Source organism: Caretta caretta, chromosome 16, assembly GCF_965140235.1.
Source record: "Caretta caretta isolate rCarCar2 chromosome 16, rCarCar1.hap1, whole genome shotgun sequence".
In the NCBI taxonomy this organism is placed as follows: Eukaryota; Metazoa; Chordata; order Testudines; family Cheloniidae; genus Caretta; species Caretta caretta.
Window position 1 is genome coordinate 12,733,261 of NC_134221.1, and position 21,214 is coordinate 12,754,474.

Genomic DNA, 21,214 nt, shown 5'->3' on the forward strand with positions numbered 1-21,214 from the left:
AAGAGAGGGATGCTGCGGCCGCCACCCAAGCGCCTCGGGAAGTTACTGAGCCGCACCATGAACCACTGCGAGGCCGATCCGCGCGCCGTCGGGAAGCGGGTCCTGGTAGAGAGTGGGCGGAGGGAACACTTCCGGGGCACAGGGGAGAGACGGCGCGGGAGGAGGGATCACTTCCTGGTCACGGGGCGATGGGGTCGAGAGAAGGCGGCAGGGCCAGTGGGGGAGCTGGGGGCGCCAGGGCGACGAGGCGTAGGCCCTTGGGTACCACCCTGCCTGGGCTCAGCGCTGACCTGGCTATGCTGGAGCCGGGGTCCGCAGCCGCCTTCTTTCTGAGCCCCCCGCTATAAACACGCCACAGCCCACCCGTGCCAGGACGATTGCTTTTCTCCATGTAAAATCTACGCCTGGCATTAAGGGGTAGGAAGCAGGGCAGTTGCCCGGGGGCCCACGCCACAAAGGGCACCGTGAAATGAAGTTGTCAGGCCTCAGGCTGCAGTTCTGCATGGTGAGAATTCAGCTTTCTGCCCTGTGCCCTAGCGAATCTAATGCCAGCCATGCTCGGCGGACCCCCTGAAACCAGTTCGCAGCCCCCCAAGGGGCCCCAGATCCCTGCTTGGGAGCTACTGTGTGGAGGATGTCAGCACGACCCATGGATCAGACCAGCCCCTTAAGTTCCCCAACCTGCAGGAGCAATAGCTCTGGGCATCACTAGCCCATAGGCATGCTGGCTGCTTGCTGGAAGGCTGGTTTTCTGTTCCACATACTGTTCCGTGTTGAAATGGAGAAAGTACACTCAGATCTGAAGTGTCGCAAAGCACCCAGTAGGGTCTGTGCTTGGGGGGAGGAAGAGGGGAAAAGCGTCAGTTCACAGGTCCCAAGATTGTACCGATTTGCAGACAGCAGTTTCACATGCATGCTAGATGTGTGACCCCCATGTGCCAACTCACTGCATCTGTTTGCATATAGACACACACCTTTAACTTTAAAACCATGATTCAGAACTGTATTTGAGTGGAACAAAATAGAAGTTAACAAATAGCATAATCCAGTCATAAGTTCCCCAGCCTCTTTGTGACTTTGTAGACCAGGGGTCAGCAACCTTTCAGAAGTGGTGTGCCAAGTCTTCATTCATTCACTCTAATTTAAGGTTCCGCGGGCCAGTAATACATTTTAACGTTTTTAGAAGGTCTCTTTCTATAAGTCTATAATATATAACTAAACTATTGTTGTATGTAAAGTAAATAAGGTTTTTAAAATGTTTAAGAAGCTTCATTTAAAATTAAATTAAAATACAGAGCCCCCCGGACCAGTGGTCAGGACCCGGACAGTGTGAGTGCCACTGAAAATCAGCTCGCGTGCTGCCTTTGGCACATGTGCCATAGGTTGCCTACCCCTGCTGTAGACTACATGCTTCATAGGAGCAATCCCATCTCTTGAACCTTCCTCCCTTTGACGCTTACGTGGCTAATGAGAACATTCACAGTGACAGTGGATAAGATAAAATATGCAAGGGGAGTGACAATTCAAGGCCAAAGCCAATGTTTGACAGGTTAAGAAGAGATTTCCCCCATGATGGGGTTATTTTCTAGTTGCTCACTATTACAAAGACCTTGATGTCGTATTACGAAGTATGGGGTATGAGCTGCATAAGCAGCACTATACTGATCAAGAGGGACCACAGGTCTGATCTGCTTTGTCAATTTTTATGTTCCCTCCCAGCTATCCCACAACACACACGCTACTTGGTTCCCAAAATAATTCATTTTGCTGCCCACCACAAAGCGTTCCATGGATGATAGATTCACAACCAGTGTTCTAATAAACTAATAATGAACAGAAAACAAACAAGACTCAGGTCTGCTACCCCACACTTCCATCTATATCTCCTGGTAATCTTTATACCTCTCCCTTTCACAACTGCATTAACCTTTGCAAATGTTTCATAGTCAAATGTGATAGTGTCACTATCCAATGTCATATTGTATGGAAGTGCACCATACTTGTTCCTCCAACTACCACCCCTTCTTTCATCTCTCAGTGCATTGAATGCGCTGTTTACAATCACTGTCTGGAGTTCCTCCCCTCCAATCCCATCCCAGACCCTCTCCGATCCAGCTTCTGTACCTTGCACTCCACTGCAACTACTCTCACCAAAGTCTTTAATCATAGAATCATAGAATATCAGGGTTAGAAGGGACCTCAGGAGGTCATCTAGTCCAACCCCCTCCTCAAAGCAGGACCAATACCCAACTAAATCATCCCAGCCAGGGCTTTGTCAAGCCTGACCTTAAAAACTTCTAAGGAAGGAGATTCCACCACCTCCCTAGGTAACACATTCCAGTGTTTCACCACCCTCCTAGTGAAAAAGTTTTTCCTAATATCCAACCTAGACCTCCCCCACTGCAACTTGAGACTATTACTCCTTGTTCTGTCATCTGGTACTGCTGAGAACAGTCAAGGTCCATCCTCTTTGGAACCCCCTTTCAGGTAGTTGAAAGCAGCTATCAAATCCCCCTTCATTCTTCTCTTCCGCAGACTAAACAATCCCAGTTCCCTCAGCCTCTCCTCATAAGTCATGTGTTCCAGTCCCCTAATCATTTTTGTTGCCCTCCACTGGACGTTTTCCAATTTTTCACATCCTTCTTGAAGTGTGGGGCCCAAAACTGGACAGAGTACTCCAGATGAGGCCTCACCAATGTCGAATAGAGGGGAACGATCACGTCCCTCGATCTGCTGGCAATGCCCCTACTTATATAGCCCAAAATGCCATTGGTCTTCTTGGCAACAACAGCACACTGTTGACTCATATCCACCTTCTCGTCCACTGTAACGTCTAGGTCCTTTTCTGCAGAACTGCTGCCGAGCCATTCGGTCCCTAGTCTGTAGCGGTGCATGGGATTCTTCCGTCCTAAGTGCAGGACTCCGCACTTGTCCTTGTTGAACCTCATCAGATTTCTTTTGGCCCAATCCTCTAATTTGTCTAGGTCCCTCTGTATCCTATCCCTACCCTCCAGCGTATCTACCTCTCTTCCCAGTTTAGTGTCATCTGCAAACTTGCTGAGGGTGCAATCCATACCATCCTCCAGATCATTTATGAAGATATTGAACAAAACCAGCCCCAGGACTGATCCTTGGGGCACTCCACTTGATACCGGCAGCCAACTAGACATGGAGCCATTGATCACTACCCATTGAGCCCGACAATCTAGCTAACTTTCTATCCACCTTATAGTCCATTCATCCAGCCCATACTTCTTTAACTTGCTGGCAAGAATACTGTGGGAGACCGTGTCAAAAGCCAAAGCTCAGAACCAGTACTACAACCTCATTGACCTGTCATCTGCTTGTCAGCCAGGATGTTGGAATCTTCTCCTCCCTTGGCTTGTCTGACTCCATCCTCTCCTGGTTCTCCTCTAGATCTATAATTACTCCTTCAGCATGTCCTTTGGAGGATCTCCCTCAACGATCACTCTTTCTGTGGGTGTCCTTGGTCCGCTTCTCATCTCTGCGTAATCTCATCTGTGAACACAAATTCAGCTACCATCTCTATGCTGAGGACTCCCATATCTACTTTTCTACTCCAGACCCGTCTTCTTCTGTCCAAACTAAAATCTCAGCCTGACTCTGTCATCTGGTGGATATCTAGCTCAAGCTCAACACGGCTAAACAGAGCTCTGAATCTTTCCCCACAAGCCCTCCCCGCTACCTCCTTTCTTGATCACTGTGGACACCACCACCATCCTGACCGTCACTTAGGTCCATAACTCTGGTGCCATCTTTGACTCTGACCTCTCAGTCCTCACATCCAGGCTGTCTAAGTCTTGCCAATTCTTTCTGCATAACATCTCTCAGACATAGCCTTTCCTATCCATCCACACACATAAAACTGTTGTCCAGGCTTTCATCATTGCATTTCAATTACTGCAATATCCTTCTGTCTGGCTTTGACAAATGCAGTCTTGCCCCGCTCATAACTGTTCAGAATGCTGCTGCAAAGATCATTTTTTTAGTCTGTCACTTTGACTACGTCACCTCTTTCTTTGAAACTTCCCGTTCTCTCTCTCTCTTCAAACATAAGCTGCTTCTCTTCACTTTCAAGGCCCTTCATGGCCTATCCCCACCCTACCTATCCTCTCTCTTTCACTGTGGAGACGTTGACTCCCACCTCTGATCAGCCCATGGTGCCAGCCTATCTCCCGCTTTCTCCTGTGCTGTGCCACATGTTTAGGAGACACTCCCCATAAACATCCACAAAGCTACCTCATTATCCACATTCAAATCCATCCTTAAATCTTTCCTTTTCCTTGATGCCTAAAAAATACTTGATATCATCTCATTGTTTTCTTGTACTCGACCCTCATCTGTTTGTTTTATACTTAGATTGTGAACTCTTTGGGATAGGGACTTTTTGTTTTATGTTTGCACAGCACCTAGCACAATGGGATCTTGGTCCTTCCCTAGGGCCCCTAGGCACTAGAGTCATACAATAAATGTTCCCATTTCTCCTTGTAAATGACCTTATGATGCCATGTCAGTGTACTGTGATTTCACAGATGGAACTCACCGTCTTTGGATTATGCTCTTTGCTCACGTAGGGATAAGAAATCGCAGGACAGATACGGCTCTTAGTCACCCTATGGCTTCTCATTCCTGGAGATGGGAGGTACAGCTGGAATGAGTGGGGGGACAGGGATCACCTAGGTTGCTAAGCTCATTTGAGCATCTTACTCAATCTCAGCCCATCTCAGTTCTGTTTAACAAGAGAGGGACAGGCCCTTGTAGCTACAGAGTCTGGCCCTACAGTAATCAACAATGGACATGGTGATTGTCTTGCTGCTTCTGAAGGGAAGCAGCTGGTTTTGCTGGGTGAATTTCTTGCCGGGGTGGTGAAAGGAGCCCGGCTGCAGGGAGGGCAAATTTGATCCTCACTACACCACAAGGGCTGACTCTAGTGAATCCGTTTGGTTGGATGCTGATATATAGAGAGTCCTGGTAACACCTGTTGCTGGTCCTCTTTGCAGGTGGCAGGGCTAGGGAATTATGGGCTGCAAGGAACCCGTCATAACGTGGGCATGGCGGTGCTCAATCAGCTGGCCCAGAAGTTGAACATCGCTGACCAGTGGAAAGCAGACAGACGCTGCTGCGCAGATGTGACCATCACCAATGTGGAGGAAGCAGAGCTGGTGCTGATGAAACCTCGGCGGCTCATGAACATCAATGGACTCAGTGTAGCAAGCGCTGGTGAGTGACTCCGAACACCTCCAATAGCCAGCTGAGGAATGTACACAACTGTAGCCTTCCAGGGACCCTTGTGCTTCACCTTTCATCTTCTTAGCCAGAGGGGACCACTCAGGGCTGTAAGCAACAAGTCTGAAATACCTGCCCTGGAACTACAGGGCCCACTCCTGCCAGGGTCAGTCTCCTTTTTCTTTTCTATGGAGCCAACGATGTAACAACTCTTAGGACTTCCTGGTTGTTCCATGGCCATTCAGGCAGAAAGACAGTAAAAGTAGACCAAGCTCAAGAACCTATCACTTGAGCTAAAGGAGAATATCCATTTCCAGTATAGGGCTTATGACACACAGTTGACCATAGCCAGTTCTGTCCAGTAGAGGGCGGTGCACACACACACACACACACACACAATCTCCTAAACCCATTACTAATTTTTCACACCACCCTTGGGAGATGGAGAAGATTAACTGAGTTCCATGCAGTTTGCCATTTTGGCATCTCTAGGAAAAAACAGATGGCAAGGTTCGGAACCAAGGTCCTGAGGGCTCTGCACAGACATCAGAAATCCCAGGGCAGTTTTCAGAACAGTCAGGCTTTTCCCTGGCATGCTGGGCTATGAGTTCCGCTCCTCACACTGTTGCATAGCCTGCAGCAAGCTAGTTGGCTACGACCGTCCAGCCCGCTGTGTTTCAGGGGTGTGGACTGTAAAGTACTTTTGGCCAAAAGACAATAGCGGTGCAGAGCAGTATCACGTGGTGCAGACATCAGGCAGCTCCAGTGACAGCGTGTGCAGCTAGTTTGCCAGCATGGCTGATAGTGCATTCCTGAGGTTAGAAGTTCTCTTCGCCCTGCTATGCACTTCCTGCCCTCCACGTCCCCTGTCATTTTTTATCACTGTTGCCTGCAGTGTCCTTCTTTAGGTCCCCGAGGCTGTGGGATGGTGAGAGATGGATTTAATTTTTCCTCACTTCTTGTGCGTTGTTTCTTTCTCAAGCTGAAACTTACAACCTCGGGGTAGAAGACATTTACCTCGTTCACGACGACCTGGAGAAGCCGCTGGGGAAGATGGCGATAAAGTTGGGAGGCAGCGCAAGGTACGAAGGGAAAGCCCCTGTGGAAAATGACCTTGAAAGATTTGCTTGAGCTGCATCTTACTGTGTGCTTTTTAAAATGGGCCTTTGGGGCTGTGACTGTCCCATCTCCCCCACCCCCAGGACTGCAGAGATGGCAGCAGATTGGTGGCAGAATCTTTCTGCAGCGCTTTACAAGCTTTACCTGACAGTGGTTTACTCTGCTGTCTGCCCAACCTCCTGCAGGTTCCAGTTCAAAGCACCAGCTAAACCAGAGATATTTCAATAAATTGGGATGGCCTCAAATAATGGGCTCTGGCACTAGGTGTGCAGGAAACAATTGGTGCCAAGGCTGCTGCAATAAAATACAGCAGTGACTGCCCAGAGCCCTGTTAGGCAACCTCCCCGAGTCACACGTATCCTAGCTTGATCGACACTTGAGACCGAACAGAACCTAGACCTGTGCTTGTGGTGACAGTGACGTTTGACTGAAGAGTGACCTTTCTGAATCAGTTACATTAGCCACACACTGTTCCCTGGGGTCTCTCCTCTTATTACCACGTGGTCCATACCTGGCTGTGTTCAGGCCTGCCCAATGCAGGCAGCGTGTGCAGTGTGTACTCCCTTCTCCAGCAGTTGAAAGCACTGGGTGCCAGAGCCCCGGCTGGGGAGTTCAATGCAGGGCACGGGACATTCTGGATCTGCACAGCCATATCCCTAGCCAAGTACCCTCTTTGGCAATACCTCGTGGCAGTGGGTCACCCAGGGGGTTTGGCCCAGCTCAGAGGCTGCTGCATGTAAGTGAGGCCTGCTCTGAGTATAGGACTGGGAATCATGAGCTCCTCTCTGACGCGGATAGCCCCTCGGGCCATGGGCATGCCACTTAGGGTCTGATTTTTCAGAAGCGCTGAGCACCCAGAACTCCAGGTGCAGTCTGCAAGACAAGGCAAGCCTGCCTGGGGCTTCCTCTGCACAACTTTGCATCAGTTTCCCAGTGTGGATACTCAGATGTTGCTTTGAGTGACTTGTGCTTTAGTCTAAGCCTGAATAAGCTTAATCGTCCTAGGCTGCTCTTACACTGAAATCCAAGTGTCCGCATGGACTTTGCGCCAGCTTAACTAAATTGGGGTAATGTCACACCTCTCGTTAAATCAGTAGAACTCTCTGTGTAAACAAGCCCAGTGCCTAGGTCTTCTGTAAAGGGGGATAACGGGGCCTGTTTGTACAGAGCAAAGAGGAGGGAAGAGTTTAGTGTGAATCCCATGGATGATCCCTCTGAGGTTCTCATCTACTCTCTGACAGCTGGTTTCTCTTGCTTTCTTTAGGGGGCATAACGGGGTCCGTTCCTGTATCAGCTCCCTGCACTCAGATGTAAGTCGGCCTTGCAGGGTAAAGAGCTCTATCCTGCACACATCTTAGCAGTGCATATGTAAAGCACCATCTCTCCCCAGCCCCAGAGCCCCCTATGAGCCACCCCCAAGGCCTTAGCCTCCCCTTGTGTTTGTGTTAGCAGATTTGGACCTTCATCCCCTGCTCCCAGCCCAGCCCTTCTCACACGTGAGTTGTTTCTGACTCGTCCATGAGCCAGGATGTGGAAGCAATTAGCTAAAGTGGAACCACATGGCCTGGCTGGGAGCTCAGCCCACCAACTTAACTGCGTTTGTTGGACGAAACTCTTTCCAAGCTCATGTTTACTGGAGCCCAGCCCAAACCCAGCTACAGCAGAGGGAGACAAAGGAACAGAGCAGGACACAAGCTCAGCTTGCCATGTGGGGCTCAAGTGAGGCACTTAGGATTCCCTTTCACTCCACAGGCTCCCCCTTTGACTGGTCCCTGGCTAACCAGGGTCTCAAGGCTCCCCTGCCCTCCAGCTCCACCTCAGAGCCCCCAGTATCTGCTTTGGCTCCAGGCCGTGCCAAGCATGTTTAGCACTTTGGAGCAACTGCCATGCTGTACCGAGATCCCAGCTCGGGTGAATGCAGGCCCCAGGAACAGGTGGCGATGGGAAGAGGACACACAGCACATGCTGCATCCCCTTTTCTCCCTGCAGTGCATGGTGCGGCTCAGGGTTGGCATCGGCCGGCCAGTGGGGGAAGCCATGGTGGATCACTACGTGCTGGGCCGGTTCGCCAGCGCTGAGCACGAGGTCCTGCAGCGTGTCCTGGAGCAGGCGGCCGACCTGCTGCTGGAACACATCCTGCAGAGGAGCAGTGGCAAGGACCGCACGCCCCCTGGCAACAAGGGGGACAGGACCCCTCATTAACCCTTTGAGCTGGGGGAGTTTTTATGAATATGGTGCCGACGGAAAGCAGTGGTCCTGGACTCCTTCATGGGCCTCTGGGCACAGCTGCCAGGGTGGGCTGGGGGAGCTAAGCAAAGAGCACTGACCCCACAAGTTGTGCTGTGTGGGGGTAGGTGCCAAGGGAAGCTCCTGGCAATGAAACTGGTAGGGGAGGTGGCGGACTGCCAGGCAGGTGCTATTCCTGCACCCCCCATGTCAGGTGACAGGCTTCTCCTCCCAACTCCATTAGCGCTGGCAAAGGCAGCCCGGTAGATGGCCTGGCTCCGCATGGCCAAGTGCCCATGCCTGGCACTTCAGCACCCTGCAATGTGGGGAGTAAGGAGGACCCCAAGAGAGACTCCAAGCCCCAGCCAGGCTCCACCCTAGACCCCAGCTAGGCTTGTCATGTTCAGGGGCGCCTGCCTCCTTGCCCAGCGTGGGACCACTCAGTCCCAGCAGCACCTTGTCCCTGCCCCTGCAGAACAGGTCTGGGACTTGGTGGTTGTGCCCAGTCTCAGCTTTGCCTTGTTTGTCCTTGGTTCCCAGCCAGACATCTCAGTAACTCCAGACGTTTTATAGGGCAGTTCTGCATAGACTGTACAATAAACCCAGACACCCAGTCTGCACACACTTTGCCATCTATGCTCAGTCCCTCTCCTTTGTGCAGGTGTCCTGGTGGCAGGGGAGGGAGCAATCGGCTGGCAGAAAGGGGTGCTCACTCACTCCCCCCCCCACCATTTCCCTATTTGGTCAGCAGGCCCTGCAAGGAGCGTCTGGCTGCTATCTCTGGCAGGGGCAGAATCGGCTGCTGCTTCACCGGTTTCTCCTCCGACCAGGAAGTCATCCGTGGCTGTTGGGAAATTGGCAGTGATTCAAACACTGCCACACCAGTCACTACATCCCTCTATGGGGGCGGGGCAGGGCAGGCCAATGCCAATGGTGCTTGGATAAGCTTTCCTGACCCTGTGGGTCCGTGGAGGGAACCATTAGGAGCAGGGACAAGGGGCTGGGAGTCAGTCTTGGTGCTCACCTCAATCCTCAGCCTCTCTGCTGAGCCTGCCCAGCCCTCCCTGTGTGACTCCCTTTTTAACCTCCCAGGATACCCCTGCCCTGCAGCCATCTATGCCCAGTTGGCCCAAGCCCCCCTCACCTCTGCGGCAGTGGTGTAGGTGCGGACGGTCCCGATGCGGGTGGTCTTGGACAGCAGACCCATCTTGCTCATGCTGTGGAAGAGCGGCACCCCCTGCCCCTGGTGAGCCAGCAAGTGGTGCGAGATGACGGGAGAGATCTTGAGGCACGGGGCTGGGTGCAGCTGGCTGGAGCAGAGGAGAAAGGGGATGGGTTAGACCACGTGACATGGGGGAGGCAGGGGTCACTGAAGGCAGAGACTAGAACGGCATTGGCAGGAAGATACTGCAGGCTCTTCAAGGTGGGAAGTACAGTAAGGGCAGGGTGCCTCTTAGGGTGAGCCTCCCCAGCTCAGGCTTAGCCAGGACAGGCTCTGGAGGCAACTGTGAACAGCAGTCACTGGAGAGGATCAGCCAGCTTTGGAGGTGCGGGGGAGCAAGCAGACAATCAGAGACCAGAGTGGAGAACTGCACGCTCAAGGGATCAGCAAGGGGAGCAAGATGGAGCCAGTGCAGGTCGGTGTGGGTGGGAGGTCGCTGCCGTCAGCTTGCTGGTGGGAGGCCTGTGGGGAATGAGCTAAAGGTGACCTATGAAGGTCTCATCTGCCGTGCTTCCCCTAGAGGGCTCTAGGAGAAGTCGGGGGAGATGGGAGTCGTGACATCACAGGAGCAGGGAGGCAGGGTTTTATGACAGCACAGAGTTGGAAGGCAGAAACGCAACCACATGTCACACAGGGCTATAGAGATAATAGGTACAACCCCATTTCTCTCCCCTTTGCCCCTGGGTGTCTGGCCTGGCCTCCAACTGGGACCTGCCTCTCTTGGGTGCAAAGAGATGCTGGGGCAGGGGCTGTATGGGGAGTGGGGCTATTCCCTGCATTTCCTACTCACCTCTCTGCTGTGGATTCCAGTCCATGTTCCCTGTTGGCCATTTTCTGGGGCCCAAAGACCTGCTCCTGAGGCGCGGGCCCAGCCGTGCTCGCCCGCCTCAGCAGCCCCAGCAGGCTCCGCAGCATCTCCTGGTGACGCAGCTGGAACGTTATGTCGAAGTCGCCATCCTCCTCATCAGACGGCCTGTCCTGCAGGGCGATGAGGCGGGGGAGGTGAACCGAGGGGAGAGAAGCCGGCACTGCAGCTCCTGCTCTCCCCCCTCCCCCCATGACTTCAAAGCACAGGGGTTGGACCCCCACTGTGGGCAGAGGAAGCCCCACAGCTCAGTCTCCACTACCATCGCCCTGGCTCCTGCATTCTGAGGGCACCCAGAACCCGGCAGCTCCCGTAGGCGAGGGAGGTGCCCATCTAACAAAGGCTCAGGCCCCACGGCCGTTCAGAACTGCTGGGACAGCCAGTCGGGAGCTGGAGCTGCTGGGGGTTGGGCTGCTTGTAGTTCGAAGCCAGACTTCAGTGGGGTTCCCTGGAACAGCACCCCAGCATCTCTTGGCTCTTCCCCACCGACTCCACCTCCCCACAGCTGGAGGCTTCCCGTCCCCAGCACAGGACATGTCGTCGGATCCTCACTCAGATGCAGCCAGGGGTTCAGTAAGAGACTCCGCACTTGGCGTGATGGGAGGATTTCTAGTACCACATGCAATAAACACCATGTATGTGCTGGATTAGGGCATCTGCCCCAGCAGCCTGCAGCATGGACCCAACCTCCCCCATGACTACCCTCCAACAACTGGACTCTACCGTCTAGCACCCCCTATAGGGGACAAGGGAAATTACAGTGAGTCAAGCCAATGTAGCCCTGACACATTCTGGTTTGGTGCAAAATAAAGAGCCGGAAACAGCTGCCACAGAAGATATAGTGCCAAGGTCCAAGGTGGGTGTTTGTACAGAGCAAGATGCTGGTGGCTCTGATCTGAAAGAGTCCAGGGCTCTGGGTGTGGCCAGGGCAGACCCCTTACAAGGCACGGCACATGTGCCAGGACATCTCAGCACAATGTTTGCTTGGAGGTACACCACCAACATGAGGCCATTGTGCCCTCCCAGACTATCACAGCATCCACCTTAAGTGACACAGCATCCCCGGGATTGGATACAAAATCCATTCCTATTAATTTCAAATCTTCCCTAATTGACACAACATCCTCATTGCCTGATGCAAAATCAGTTCCGGGTAAGTCAACACAGCACTATGATGTGAAACCCCAGATAGTGCAGGACTCTGGCATTGTCCCAGGAGCCAGCCTCTCAAGATAGGGACAGAGCCAAGGACAAGGGCAGTAGATGGTCCAGTGGTTAGGGGGCCAGCCTAGGTCTCCAGAGGCCTGGGTTCAATTCCCAGCTCCACCGTGTTGTGGGGGGATACTACCCAGATCCTACTAATGGGGGCCATACATAAGTACCCAAGATAAATGGATACAGCTCAAGAGCTCTCAGTCAGGGGCCTCTAACTCTTAGCAGGATTTTGGGCAACCTCTTTTATGTTACAAGAGCTCATGAGTTTCCCAACAGTTTGCTGCCCCACAGCCTGCACCTGTGTTACCCTGTTCTTAATGGAACCGCTTTGCTCTCCACAGCCTCTCCTTGGAAAGAGCTCAGAGATCCTCTACACACTAACAGACCAAGCCTCACAGTTGCCCATGGGGTAGGTCAGAATAATCATCTCCATTTCACACATGGGGAAACTGAGGCACGGTGCAGCGATGTGCCTTGCACAGTGTCCCACAGCAACATTGTGGTAGAGGTGGGAATAGAATCCAGGAGTTTTGGTTCCCAGGCTCCTGCAGACGATATTGCTCCCTTTCTAGTTCTCAAGTCTTTCCTAACCTTTGACCTCTGTGATCCTGGTGGTGGCTCATGTCCACTGATGCGTCTGTTCTGTTCTAGCTTTTGGGAGCAAACCAAGGAAATGTCGCCATCTCAGAAACATGCTGGGCTCTGGCCTGTTTAATGTCAAGCAGCCACCAGAACACGTCCACCCCAATCCCCGAAACTGTGTGAGTCTCACCTGCAGCAGGTCCTTAAGGGCTTGGACAGCCTGGTTCAGGGTCCTCTCTGCATTCCTCCTGAGCTTCTGCTCTTCCTTTAGGAGCTTGGCCTGACTCTGCCCTTCGTCCATCTTCCTCCTCACCTCCTCCTTCAGCTCCTTCAGCTCTTGTCTGCAGGGAGGGAGCCAGACAAGAACAGCCAGGGGTGAGGTAGCAAACAGCCACTTCACCTCAGGGTGCTTGGAGTACAGGGAAGTGTGCATCATCTCCAGCAGGCCCCAGACAACTGTGTGTGTGTTCGCATGCACTTGTCTAAATCAGGTTCCCCAGGGAGGTCTGTCTGTCTGTTCATCCAAGTCAGGTCCCCAGGCATATATGTGTCGTTTGTCTGTCTGTCCAAGTCAGGTCCACAGGGAGATGTGTGCATGTGTCTGTCTAGTCATCCAAGCCAAGATCCCAGGGAGAAGTATGTATATGTCTCTGTCCGCCTGCCCGCCTGTCTAAGTCAGCCGACCAGGGAGATATGTGAGCACAGGAGGTGGGTCTAAATCTGGTCTCCATGGAGATGTGTGTCTAAGTCAGGTCCGCAGGGGGGCTGAGGTGGGCTAAGCCCCCTCTGCACATCTGTGGAAGTGAGGTCTCCTAGAGAGATTACTTTCCAAGAGTTACACCCACGGAAGGTGCCTGGGAACACCAGCCTCCCCTTCCCCATGGTAACGCCCACCCCATGTGGGGTTCCTGAATGTCCAGGACAAGCACCAGGCTGCAGCTGGCTGAGCAGAGTGGCCCTTGTTGGGCAGGGTGCGCTCAGAGACCAGGCACTGACAGAGCATCAGTCAACATGGCTCCGGGTCAGGCCTTTGGGGAACCGGTATGTAGCACCAGGCGCAGCAGCTCTCGTGGGGGGCCGTGACAGAGCCTTGCTGAGTCTGTCAGAGGGTTGAGCAGGTTGAGGTGACACAGACACAGTCAGGGGAAGCATAATCCAATAATACTCGGTCCTTTCCTAGTCCCTCCCATCCAAAGAGCTCCAAGCGCTGTTAGACACTGCTTAGTGAAATGTCACAAGGGCCCTGTGAAGCCAGTGAATGGCTACACAGGGACCACTTCCCTCAGCTCTTAAATGCAGCCACCTCTAGGGTGGAAAGTGGCAATTATTTAAAAACACAGCACAACACTGCATGGCAGTTTAAGTCAAGAAGTGAAGACTCCCAGGTCAATCGCAGAGGGCACTGAGCCAGGACACCTGGGTTAACACCGCAACTCTTCCAAGTTCCCACTCTGTGGGGTTAATGGGCACAAGGGGTCAGGACTAGACCTGGTCAAAACATTTCCCACAGCACAATTCTCCATGGAAAAAAGCACTTTCGTCAAAATCAAAATGTGTCGATTTCAACATTTTCAATGGGAAAAAGTCCAGATGAATCCCATTGACTTTCCTATTGCATTTTGAAAAAGCAAAACGTTTCCTTTTGGCTTCCTCATTTTGATTCATTTCATTTAGACATACTAAAACGTTAACTATCTACTCAATTCTATACTGTGTTAAATGCCTAATACTAAACACTAATATTTTAACATAATATTAAAGTTTAAATTCAGTGAATCAAAATGAGAAAGTCAAAACTGAAATGTTTGACCTTATTGAAGCAAAATGATTCAACATTATCAGAATGAAATATGTTCACAGCGCCAAGTAGACACCGATTGGAATTTTTGCTTTGTTACAAATTTCAAATTTTTTTTTCAGAACAAAAAGGGGTTTTGAAATGTTGGATTTTCCGGTGGAACTGAACTTCCAGCCCCCGCCCGCTGGAGTCCGGCTCTGCATTGTGCGTCTCATGGAAGAGTTAGCAGTACAGCACCACACTGAGCTTGCCGTTCCAGAGGCAGTGTGCCATTTTCTGAACCACTGACCCCAGTTCCTGTAATACCTGGGTTTTCCTTGAAGGTCTCCCATTCAACCTGGCCTGGCCACACTTAGCCTGGGAAATGTGATGGGATCACAGCACAAGGACTCTCCTTTGCCTCTACATGGCCTTGCAACAAGACCCGGCTGCAGCACGGGAATGAGATCTGCCGCTGGACCACAACGGCTTGCTGTCGCCTCCACTCTGCTCTACGTACCTTAGTGCCTGGTTCTCCTTCTGCAGCATCTCATGGGCTGCCTTCAGCTGCTGCATGGTCTCCTTCTGCTGCCTGTACTCATCCACCAGCACCTGCTGCTCCTTGCATTTATTGGTGAGCATCCAAATCATCTGAAATGAGCAGCAGGGACACAGCTTCGGGATCAGGAGACAAGAGGGACGTCTCAGGCACCAGCCTCAGCCCAGGCTCCCTATCCCCCTCACTGCCGCCCACACTCAGGCTGCAAGTTGCCCATGCCCACTGTCAGGTCCCTACTGCCAAGATGATGAGCCACATGCACTTACATGGGGTCTGAGCAAACTCTAGGGCAATAGTGCTGTCAGGGAATGGGGAGACCAGGCCCCTGAAAGCCACCACATGGTCCCTAGGGGCAGACAAGCTGGAGCAGTAACAGGACCAGAGCCTGGCTTCAGCACCCCGCATCCCTCTGTGCATTGGTTGAGCTCTGACCTTCTGGTTGCTGAGGCTTTTCTTGGTCATCTGCTTCTCATTGTGCTCCAGCATCCCCAGCTGCTTCTGCATCTCAGCCTGGGCCTCCTTCAGCATGTCATTCTCCTGGATGAGGTCATAGCTGCGATCAGACATCTTGGCCAGCTGGACGTTGATGGCGACATTCTCGCGGATGGTGCGCTTGGTGGTCTCGGCCATCTGGCTGTTGGAGACCTTGCGGAACTCGGCTGCCACCACATTAACACGCTGCATCATCTCCTTCTTCAGCCTGTAGGAGTGGGGCGTGTGCGTACGCACACAGGACACACAGAGAAGGTCATCACTCCTGGGGCAGGGCCCACTGCAGCTGCAAACGCCTTAGCCCCGGCAAATCGGACCCCAGTCCAAAGGATTAGCTCCTGTCCAAGGTCCCACAGCAAGTCAGTGGCAAAGCCAGGAAGTGAAACCAAGGCTTCCAAGTCCCACACTTGGCACTAACCATGAGACCACACTCCCACCTTCAGACTCCAGTGGGGAATGACACACAGTCAGTCTCTGTCTGGCACTGACCTGTCTTTGTCCAGCACAGCTTTCCTCTCCAGGTTATAGATATACTCCTTGTGATTTTCCTCTTGTTTCTTCAGCTGCTCCTCTAGGGCTGCAAACTTGCCCATGAGATCCTCCTTCTGGATCCTGAACTCCTCCAGCGCAGCCAGCTTCCCACCTGCCAAAACAGATCACTTAGGACCCCAGAAGGACCATTGGGGGCTTCCATGCTTAGCCATGGGGGGTTGGGAGGAGGGCAAAGTGCTTCGCCAAGCTGGCAAACCCCACTGTGAGATTCTCCCCAACTGCTCTTCACACCACATACCTGTTCTGCATCTTCTTAACCACCCTGATCACAAACTCTATGGGGCCAAGACTGTTTCTTTAGTACATTTGTACAGCACCTAGCACAATGGTGCTGCTGTAATATCAATAATACAGGGCCAGCATATGGGGAAAGCTTGCCCTGAGGCTGCCCAGGCTGTACCTGCTATGGGGACCAGCAATAGACAGCAGCCTCCAGCACTAGAAAGGAGCCTTCCACAACCCACATTGTGGTGGAAAGAGAGGGAGGCTCAAATGTGTACACATAGTTACCAGATAGCAACTGTGAAAAAACGGGATGGGGGTGGGGGGTAATAGGTGCCTATATAAGAAAAAGTCCCAAAAACCAGAACTGTCCCTTTAAAAACGGGACATCTGGTCACCCTATGTATACACCACCTCTGTCTCCACACCCCCATGTGTCCTCCCCCACACGCAGCTGGAATTAGGGCTGGTCAGAAATTTTCTACTGAAACTCTTCTGCGGAAAATCAGGTATTTGACTAAATGAAAATTTAAGATTTTTCATCAGAAAACTCAAAAACCTTCTGCCAAAGGCCCAACACTGTTTTGGTTTTCAGCAGCTTTGGGCCAAAAAACCATTTTGCAAACCCTTTTTATTATTACTAGAAGTGTAATAATAGAGCGTTCTGTTGAAAACAAAAAAAACTTTTCATCAAAAAAAATGTCTGGGGGTGGAGGTACAAATTCCCACCCACTCCAGCCAGAATATTTCCACTGACCGTTCTCCCACCAGCCTGTGGCCACAGCCCCAGGCAGGAACTGTTCAACCCTCAGAATTCCAGGCTCTGTCCCTGCACGGCGGCACCAGCAGCCCCCTGCCCCAGGAAAAGGGACCATGGGGCAAGGGGGAAAAGGAAGGGTCCAGTCTGAGCCAGGGCACATTACTTAGCAGCATGTTCTCCGAAGTGAGCTGGTCCTTGGTCTCCTGAAACTCGTGTCGAACCTGGGCCAGCTGGGCCTCGAAGGCGTCCTTCTCGGATTCTTTGGCCTGCTGCAGGCTGAGCAGCTGGTCATTGACTTCAGCGATCTCATCAACCCGCTGGTTCAGGGTCTTCTTGAGAAAGGCCACGATCTCTTTGTTGTCATTGGCCATCTGATCGTACTCCACCCTGAAGAGGGTCTCGTTCACCTGCAGCTCGTCCCATTTCCGCTGGTACCTGCCAGGGGGAAGCAGCGCCGAACAGACAGTCAGACAGCAGTCTCCAGGATGGGCTGATTCCCTGCCCCTCACCTATTTATAAGTTGGTCCAGTCTCTCCCATTGCCTGGGCACAGGCCCAGGGCATGCACGGGAGCACAGCTCACAGCTGATTGCAGTGGGACTGGAGAGGGGGACTATTCATGGCTATGGCCCTACCAAATTCACGGTCCATTTTGGTCACTTTCATGGTCACAGGATTTTAAAAATCAGAAATTTCATGTTTTCAGGTATTTAAATCTGAAATTTCACGGTGTTGTAATTGTAGGGGCCCTGACCCAAAAAGGAGTTGTGGGGGGGGTCACAAGGTGATTGTAGGGGGGGTTGCGGTACTGCTACCCTTACTTCTGCGCTGCTCCTGGCGGCGGCCCTGCCTTCAGAGCTGGGCAGCTGGAGAGCGGTGGCTGCTGGCTGGGAGCCCAGCTGTGAACGCAGAGCCGCCGCCAGCAGCAGCGCAGATGTAAGCCTGGCCTGGTCTGGTGTTGCCACCCTTCCTTCTGCGCTGCTGCCTGCAGAGCTGGGCCCTCTGTCAGCAGCCGCCGCTCTCCAGCTGCCCAGCTCCGAAGGCAGCAGCGCAGAAGGAAGGGTGGCCTGGTCTGGTATCGCCACCCTTCCTTCTATGCTGCTGCTGGCAGGGCACTGCCTTCAGCGCTGGGTGGCTGGCCAACAGTCACCGCTATCCAGCCACCCAGATCTGAACGCAGTGCAGACGTAAGGGTGGCAATACTGTGACACCCCCCCCCCAAATAACCTTGTGACCACCCTGCAACTCCCTTTTGGATCAGGACCCCCAATTTGAGAAACGCTGGTCTCCCCTGTGAAATCTGTATAGTATAGGGTAAAAGCACACAAAAGACCAGATTTCATGCGGGGGAGACCATATTCCACGGTCCGAGATGCATTTTTCATGGTCATGAATTTGGTAGGGCCCTACTCATGGTCCATTCCCCTGCACTCCCATCCAGCAGCTGGGGACCCCCCAGCCCTGTCCCAGGATGGGAAGGAGATGAGAGGTGGACACCAGAATGGAAGTGGACAGATCTCTCTGCCCAGCCCTGCCATTCTAATTCCAACACAGGTGGCCAAAGTGAGTCCTGCTGCAACCAGGTAAGGTGTCTTGATTTCTGTGGGAGCTGCACCTGCTTACACAAGGACTGAATTTGGCCCATGGGCTCAATCCAAAGTGTCTGGGAGCAGAAGAAAGAGAAGCTGCACCTTTGACCCAGGGCTTCACCTCACCCTCACTATAACTGGCTTCTGCAGCATCAGTGGTAAAGGGCTATCATGAACCTCGATAGCAATCATCGTAAAACCTACACTCCTGAAACACCTGGCCCCAGAGCATGTTGCAAGCCGTATTTACAAGAATCGTTTCACCCTGCATGGAAACGCGGCCATCTCCAGGGAGGGGCACGGGCAGCTCCGTATACAGGCCCCTTCACCCCGCACTGAAACGCGGCCGTCTCTGGGGAGGGACAGGAGCAGCTCCGTATACGGGCACCCTTCACCCCGCATGGAAACGCGGCCGTCTCTGAGGAGGAGGGACACGGGCAGCCCCGTATACGGGCACCCTTCACCCCGCACGGAAATGCGGCCGTCTCCGGGGAGGGACACGGGCAGCTCCGTATACGGGCACCCTCCACCCCGCATGGAAACGCGGCCGTCTCCGGGGACGGACAGGGGCATCTCCGTATACGGGCACCCTTCACCCCGCACTGAAACACGGCCGTCTCCGGGGAGGGACAGGAGCAGCTCCGTATACGGGCACCCTTCACCCCGCACGGAAACGCGGCCGTCTCTGAGGAGGAGGGACACGGGCAGCCCCGTATACGGGCACCCTTCACCCCGCACGGAAACGCGGCCGTCTCCGGGGAGGGACAGGGGCAGCTCCGTATACGGGCACCCTTCACCCCGCACGGAAACGCGGCCGTCTCCGGGGAGGGACAGGGGCAGCTCCGTATACGGGCACCCTTCACCCCGCACGGAAACGCGGCCGTCTCCGGGGAGGGACAGGGGCAGCTCCGTATACGGGCACCCTTCACCCCGCACGGAAACGCGGCCGTCTCCGGGGAGGGACAGGGGCAGCTCCGTATACGGGCACCCTTCACCCCGCACGGAAACGCGGCCGTCTCCGGGGAGGGACACGGGCAGCTCCGTATACGGGCACCCTCCACCCCGCACGGAAACGCGGCCGTCTCCGGGGAGGGACAGGGGCAGCTCCGTATACGGGCACCCTTCACCCCGCACGGAAACGCGGCCGTCTCCGGGGAGGGACAGGGGCAGCTCCGTATACGGGCACCCTTCACCCCGCACGGAAACGCGGCCGTCTCCGGGGAGGGACAGGGGCAGCTCCGTATACGGGCACCCTTCACCCCGCACGGAAACGCGGCCGTCTCCGGGGAGGGACAGGGGCAGCTCCGTATACGGGCACCCTTCACCCCGCACGGAAACGCGGCCGTCTCCGGGGAGGGACAGGGGCAGCTCCGTATACGGGCACCCTTCACCCCGCACGGAAACGCGGCCGTCTCTGAGGAGGAGGGACACGGGCAGCCCCGTATACGGGCACCCTCCACCCCGCACGGAAACGCGGCCGTCTCCAGGGAGGGACACGGGCAGCTCCGTATATGGGCACCCTCCACCCCGCACGGAAACGCGGCCGTCTCCGGGGAGGGACAGGGGCAGCTCCGTATACGGGCACCCTTCACCCCGCACGGAAACGCGGCCGTCTCCGGGGAGGGCCACGGGCAGCTGTTCAACCCCAACAGAGCTGGGCTTTGCGGGGGCTGCCGACCGGGCCCCCCCCCGGTGTATGCGGCGAGGAACAGGGGCCCCGCCCTGAAAGGGCACCGACGGTCACTTGAGGAGGCTGCGAGGAGGGGCTGCCGGCCGGGGGGCCGCCCCGCGGGCAGCGGCATTTGGCCCCGCCGGTGGGCGCAGACCCCGGGGCGGGGATCCCGCAGCTCGCCCGGGCCCGGCTCCCCACGTGAGCCCCCCTGGAGCCCAGCCCAGCCCCCCGCGGGAGGGGACCCCGCACCGGGCCAGCCGCTCCTCCAGGTCCCGGATCTGGAGCAGGTAGAAGTCCCGGCTGTGCTCGGCCAGGGGCTGCTCCGCCTTCCCCTCCGGCCGCGGCTCCTTGCCCGCGTCTTCCTTCTTGCCGCCGCCCTTCTTCTTGGGGGCCATGGCCGCGGCGGGCAGCGGGGGGAGCCCGGCGGCCGCTGGAAGAGCCTCGCGGGACCCCGCGTCCCCGGGGCAACGCGCTGTACATAGCAACGGGGGCGCGGGGCTTAAAGGGCCAGGCGCCCGCGAGGGAGGGGGGGGGACAGCCTCTAGCCCCCCCCGCGGGACCCCGCAGGGCCGCCTGCCTGGGGATCCCTGGGCTGTGCCCTTCGCCCAGCGGGGTCCCCTGGGCTGGGGCACCCCCAAACTGGGGATTCCTGGCCTGGGCCCTCCATCCAGCGGGGTCCCCTGGGCTGGGCCACCCCCAAACTGGGGATTCCTGGGCTGGGCCCCCCCCAAACTGGGGACCCCTGGTCTGCGCTCCCAGACTTTGCTGCCCTCCATTCCTCCCCCAAGGGCGCTCCCTGTACTGTGCACCCTCTGACCCTCCTTAAAAATCAAAGAGCTCTTAAAGTGCCCCCTGTGGGTTGCTCCCTGGATCCCCCAGTCTCTGACATTCCCCCCTCCAACATCTTCCCCCCTGGTGAAACCCCTTTAACATGGGAATGAGCATGCAAAAGCCCCCCACCGCCATCATGAATGTTACCCTTTGCGCTAGATTAGAATAGTGCGGAGCTGCAGTGAAGACACCGTCCCCTGCTCAGCTTGGTTTAAAGCAGCAGCAGCTGGGACTTTGGTTATACACGCCAAGGGAAATACCACTGCTATGGATGTAAAAAGGTGG

At 54.5% G+C, this 21,214-nt stretch overlaps 2 protein-coding genes across 5 annotated transcripts; one reads left to right on the forward strand and one right to left on the reverse strand.

Moving 5' to 3' along the window:
* The first annotated feature begins 3 nt into the window (after positions 1 to 3).
* Positions 4 to 9,228, forward strand: PTRH1 (peptidyl-tRNA hydrolase 1 homolog). 3 transcript variants are annotated; one of them, XM_048823112.2, is made up of 5 exons: positions 4 to 105; positions 5,022 to 5,241; positions 6,230 to 6,329; positions 7,631 to 7,676; positions 8,356 to 9,228. In XM_048823112.2, exons 1-5 carry the CDS (start codon positions 10 to 12, stop codon positions 8,566 to 8,568), a joined length of 675 nt encoding a protein of 224 aa, XP_048679069.2. In that variant the 5' UTR covers positions 4 to 9; the 3' UTR covers positions 8,569 to 9,228. The 3 variants fall into 3 exon arrangements, with proteins under 3 accessions (XP_048679069.2, XP_048679070.2, XP_074976634.1); XM_048823113.2 differs by having other exon boundaries at positions 7 to 99; XM_075120533.1 differs by lacking the exon at positions 4 to 105 and adding an exon at positions 242 to 505.
* Positions 976 to 20,567, reverse strand: CFAP157 (cilia and flagella associated protein 157). 2 transcript variants are annotated; one of them, XM_048823111.2, is made up of 9 exons: positions 20,348 to 20,567; positions 17,002 to 17,273; positions 15,794 to 15,947; positions 15,245 to 15,512; positions 14,774 to 14,904; positions 12,667 to 12,817; positions 10,605 to 10,792; positions 9,737 to 9,902; positions 976 to 6,165 (listed from the first exon to the last, which is right to left on the reverse strand). In XM_048823111.2, exons 1-9 carry the CDS (start codon positions 20,491 to 20,493, stop codon positions 6,127 to 6,129), a joined length of 1,515 nt encoding a protein of 504 aa, XP_048679068.2. In that variant the 5' UTR covers positions 20,494 to 20,567; the 3' UTR covers positions 976 to 6,126. The 2 variants fall into 2 exon arrangements, with proteins under 2 accessions (XP_048679068.2, XP_048679067.2); XM_048823110.2 differs by lacking the exon at positions 976 to 6,165 and adding an exon at positions 9,145 to 9,436.
* Positions 20,568 to 21,214: the final 647 nt, after the last annotated feature.